General features: G+C 35.1%; 1 protein-coding gene across 1 annotated transcript; it reads right to left on the minus strand.

Annotated features, from left to right (window-relative positions):
* Positions 1-1457: 1457 nt before the first annotated feature.
* LOC143547755 (WAT1-related protein At4g19185-like) lies at positions 1458-4793 on the minus strand. The gene is made up of 7 exons (XM_077039099.1): positions 4580-4793; positions 3492-3554; positions 3284-3400; positions 2901-3186; positions 2413-2568; positions 2173-2324; positions 1458-2048 (listed from the first exon to the last, which is right to left on the minus strand). Exons 1-7 carry the CDS (start codon positions 4783-4785, stop codon positions 1877-1879), a joined length of 1152 nt encoding a protein of 383 aa, XP_076895214.1. The 5' UTR covers positions 4786-4793; the 3' UTR covers positions 1458-1876.
* Positions 4794-5778: the final 985 nt, after the last annotated feature.

Genomic DNA, 5778 nt, shown 5'->3' on the forward strand with positions numbered 1-5778 from the left:
CCTTTTCTTTTATCGTTTTTATGCATTTAATTGTTTTCAACTTTTTCTATAAATATATTATAATTAAAGCTAACTTTTAACTATAGACATATTTAATTAATGTGTCGACTCTAAAGGGGCAGGAGTATGTCTTTAGCAGGTTAGGGTTTGCAATTCAGAAAGGGGTGGCGGCGCAGCTTGTTGCCCGCCTACCTGCTATGTTGATGTAATATCTATGTTTCTATATAATGGGAAAAACTTTTATTAAAAAAAATAATAATTAATCGTGCAGGTAACTTATTTTTAACCGAGTTTAGATTAAAACATGCATGGTCAATAATAATCCATTGATATACCAGGTAGCGTATACATTATCATCAGCACCTCATAGAACCTGTCATAAAAAAAGGTATCCAATACTAGTTTATACTCTCTAGATTGTGAATAGTGTCTAATTTTTAATACTTTCGGACGAGGTATATCAAGTGAATGCATGTATGTGGAATCTAACAACACATATCATCATATGCTGTAGCATGAATGCATGTTCGTAGGTTTAACCACGTGCCAAACTTTCTCCCCAATTAAGATGTACCTTGTCTTACACCGTACGTAACCAAAAATGCACTAACGCCTCATAATTGTATCATAATAGTCTAATAGTATATCAAATTAGTTGATATATTGGATGCAATCTGGGGTGTTGATTGGTTTATTATTCGGGTTTCATGTAATTCAATTCGGGTTATTCGGGCTTTTTTTGTATAACATTGTATCAGATAACCAATCGTGTCACAAATTCACAATCGATTTCGTCATGTCAGGTAGCTCGGGTTTGGGCACATCTGTTAGCTTTAAAAAATTGGTTTACCTACTACACTTTTGGCCCGAAATATTCATCCTCGTGTTTGGAAATTTATATAATTCAAGACTAGAGCATAACTCTAGTTGTTATCGGCCAGGATTTCCTAACCGGAAGAGGTTCGCTTTTAAAAGTTGTTCAAAAGAATAAAAGGAACTACTCTCATACTATTGGAATGTTGATGTGCAGTCACAAATGCTTAGTAATAGGCCACAAGTTGAACCAAAGTAGTTCGGCTAACAGGTTTTGGCTTTTTGATGTTTAGAGGAGTAAGTGATACCCGGCCCTAATAACATTCAATTTAATCAGTTTTCAGGTATTGGTTAACGGGTTTATTCGGGTACGGGTAAAATTAACGGCCCTACCGAAGTCCATCAGCATACAATTGTAAATCCATACACCAACATATATATGTTTATGTATACATAAGAAACTTTAATTCAGTCAAAAGTTAATTGATGCATTAACTTAATGAAAGGATTGAAGCTTAAGGTAATATATAGCTCAGTTATACACCTACACTTCCTACAGCGGTTTCAGCTGGGAGATGTCATTAATTGGTAAACAAAGTAAACATTTCTTATAAACCATGAAATTTATTAATCGCTAGAAGCACTTGCTTATGTTCTTAGTTGCTCGACTCAATTTATTTTAGCATTTCATTTTATTTCAATCCAATTTAGCAAGCGACACAGCTTGTGGTCCGTAGGTCTTCAATTTCAATGTAAAAAAGTTTAGACATGCATATTAAACCATCAACTTAAAAAAAATAAACAAAAACTTACTAACCACAATTTAGGATCGAAAGCAAAATAAAACCAAATAACGAAAGGGGGGCGAATATTATAATCTCAAAGAAGCTCGAGCCGGCCATAGTCGTACCCAACTCTTGGGTTCAAACAAATAATGTATGTGTCACATTTGTGTAATCAATTCTAATATCAAAATCCCTACTTGAGTATTTCTTCTTTCCCTACTTGTGTCACATATAAAGATAATTTTAGAAGACCAAGATTCCGCACCTGACACCAACACTCAATCCACAATCTTTGGCAAGGAGGTCGTAGTCCCCGAGAAAATGTGACCAATCAACGGTGACTCTGCTGCCCGAGAATGTCGACCACCCAAAACCGCTTGTTGTTTTTCTTGATATGTTGCCCAAGTAACCAAATAAAGTCCCGAGATGATCAAAAATCCTCCTACAATACTGTTTACACAACGAATAAGAATCAACTCAATAACTAAAAACACAGTAAATTTAACTATTTACACACAAAAAAAACGAAGGTTTTGACATTTTAAACAGAACATGTTTCGTGTGATTAACAAACCTTCCCATGCATATCGGGCTTCCTAGGAAAATTCTTGACAAAAAAGCAGATGCAGCAGGTTGAAGTGGATTGTAAAGCGCAACCAAAGCGGGTCCCAGGATCTTGTTTGACCAAGTCAAAAGTCCATAATTTAACGCGGATGATATGGTTCCCTGAAAATGATCAAAATGTAATCATGTATTCATGTTTACATCTACTAACATATGCATACAACCAAAAGAAAATAAAAGTGATACTTACAGCATAAAGCACTGCCCAAAACTCAGATTCGGTCAAACTCCATTCTGTTGACTCGTTATTCATCACAAACGCGGTCGAGACTAAAAATATAACACCGAAAAAGTAGGAATATGCTGTAACCGACAAACTTGCAGGATATCTAGCCAACACTGGTGCCTGAATTGATTTTAATACAAAGTATTTAATCATAAAAGAGAAATTTGCACAAATGGTCCTTGTTTGACCATTTTGCAAGCTTGGTTCCCAAATTTTAAAAATTGTAAACTATTAAGTCCTAACAATTTTGAAACCGTAATAAAATAGTTTCCTAAAAGGTTGCAATTTTTTAAATCTGGGAACCATAATAACAGTTTCAAATTTAAATCCTTAAAAAAATTATGTCTCGTAATCGGTCAAGCCATTTAACAGTATGCGATTTTTAAATTCTCGGGACCAAACTTGCAATATAAACAAAAACAGGATGAAACCAATGTAATATGATCAGATACCTGAATAGCTAGAAAGGCTGCCATACACATGCAGTTTCCTAACAAGCATAACACGCCAAGGTGCCACGTGTCAAACCCAAGCCCGATAAAAGTAGACAATAACCATCCAGCCGGCTCGGGTTGACCCTTTGCACTAATTTCATTACGTATAGATAAGTCGTTTTCAGAATAACCAAATATAACAGGCCCACGAAACATAACCATGAAGATGGCACCACAGACGCACACGAATGTACCTCCAACTTTCACTTGACCTTCAGTTCTAAGTAAATTCACTGTTTCTGTACTGCATATAAAACCACTTCATATGGACTCAAAGGAAAAGACATACAATTATATACACGTGAATATATGTATACATTTACAAAACTAGTTGAACTGACCCCATAATTGTAGCGAATATAAAGGTAAACACAGGAATTGAAGGCTGTACAGCTGCAGCGTATGTAGGAGTTGTGTAGCCGAGACCGAAAAGAAACAAAAGCTGGTTTCCAAATATCCTATTCACGTTCACATAAGTTTAATAATAGTAATAAGACGCGTGATAATTAATAATTATTGATTTTTGGGCATGTAGTAGCGGAAACCTACCCAGTTAACCCAAGAAAGAAGAATGACAAAAGGAAACGCTTAGTTAATGGTGGTCTTGTTTTCCTGAATATAACATATAAGACTCAACGTATTAGAAAGTTATGTTCATGTAGAATCAATTAACATATCAAACAATCTTGGAACTAAACAATATCACAAGTCATTAAACTTGGTTCAACTTTCTAACCGTTAATTCATGAAGCAACACACTACATATAAACAGCATATACAGGTACAGATTCTACATGAATCTAAGTACTTATTTGATTCTATCATATCCTTAAATAACTGATCAAGTACATGTAATCCATAAGTGTATATCACATACGTGTCAACAAGTATAGTGGTAAAAATCCCGACTAGCCGCCGATTAATCCCCGATAATCGCTAGTCCCCACCCCACTAATTAATATTGTGCTGTCCGCCAAGTAATAGATGAACGGTCAAATCCAGCCAAAATCAGGATTAATCGGACTTAGTCAGCGTTTTCTGGCGAGGTTTTGGCCAAAATCGGCGATTTCCGGTCGAAATCAGCGGTTTCTAGCAAAATGTGTATGAGTATATACAAAACTGAAAATTACAAATAACAATGTGTGTGTGTGTGTATAAAACTGAAAACTATACATTAAAGTCCGATCCCCACTACTTGACTAGCAACTACTACAACCTTGTCAATAACGGTAAGAATTCTTGTTTAAGCATAACAAAAGCCTTTAAACCACAGTAACAGAATCATCTGATTAAAACTATATTATACCCCAATTCTCTTATAAAAATGATTAACTAAACCACTCTCATATGCACTTTCACAGCCTACTCGTTAACATTTACATTTTCACCATGGTTGTAAAAATCATGCCTAGATGCGGACTACCCCACCGACTAGTCTCCAATTCGGTCAAAATCGAAATTTTAATATATAAAATTTGGTATATAAATTTCAATCCAATTAATCCCCTAGTCTCTAGTGGGCCCGACTAGCGCCTATCGATTTCTACGACACTAATTTTCACACAATTCCTAATCAAATTTCAATTTTTTCGAAAAACCCGAATCGGAAAACAGAGATCTGAGAGGCGTTAACATACTTTTCACGAAAATAGGCGATGGGAGCAAGAATTAGAAGGCCAAGTACGTCACGATATACGCAAAACACAAGACGGCTGACTCCAAAATTGAGGGCTACTTTTGTAATAACATGTGATCCTCCGGCGAAAAGCTGCACCATTGTCATCGCCGCGTGTGCCCGCCGTGTTTCTCCGCCGGCAACAATTCCGTTGCCGCCGATCGCCATTAATGCTTCAACACACAAACACACACGAATTACGAAATGGGTATTTGTTTATTTGATTCGGATCGATCAGAATTTGTCAACTTTTGAGGAAATACGAAATCAATGCACTTGTTAAGGAAGTTTTGAAATTTGGGGATTTGCTTTTTAATTTAGGGTTGACAAAAACTTGGAGTTTGGTTATTGGGTCGGCAAACGTTGTTAACCCGTCAATCGAAATTAATTGATAATTAAATTGTAACTTAATCCGATGAGCGAGATTAATCGGGGTTATGGTTAAGGTTGTTTAATCGATTAATTAGTTATGGTTGCGGTAAGGGCGTGTTGTAACCGTATGTTGACAGAATCAGAACAAAAACAAGGCATGCTTATGTCGAGATGTATGTATTTATGCACGTGTGTGGATTGAATATAAGTATTAATGCTTTAACGAAAACCTTGAAAATTTGTCTATGTATATATTAGCATTCATTCTATTATCGTTTGTTGTCGCTATTTCTTTTTCCATACTCATTTTGCTGAAATTTTAGTTTAAACTAGGCTTGGTTGGTTACCAAAGTTTGATTATGGCTATGGTTAAGAGTAATAACTAAACCACATTTTGCACATCCCTGGTAATTTGAGACCCCAAAATCCCAAATGGTTACACGAGCGAAAGAGAAAACAAATTAACCAAACCAAAACTGAATTTACCAGATAAATAGTAATTGACGGTTCGATTGTCGTTAACAACGAAAATAAAAATTACGAATATCACTCATTACATAGTACAAATAATTATAAATCAACAAGTTATCGTTTGAACTATTAAAAGTCAATTTGTTTGTTTATATATAACTTTTCAGTAATAAAAGATTGGGGTATAAATGTTAATATATGAATATTTAAATATCAAGTTTCTTTATCTGAGTTAAAAGGATTATTAATTTGAATGACATATAAAGAAGCTACTGAAAATATTACTAATGATAAGTAGTTTCATCATTTCGTAAGGTG

Source organism: Bidens hawaiensis, unplaced genomic scaffold (genome assembly GCF_021521415.1).
Source record: "Bidens hawaiensis isolate Kalapana, Puna unplaced genomic scaffold, B.hawaiensis_p1.1 tig00014826_1, whole genome shotgun sequence".
NCBI classification, from domain to species: domain Eukaryota; kingdom Viridiplantae; phylum Streptophyta; class Magnoliopsida; order Asterales; family Asteraceae; genus Bidens; species Bidens hawaiensis.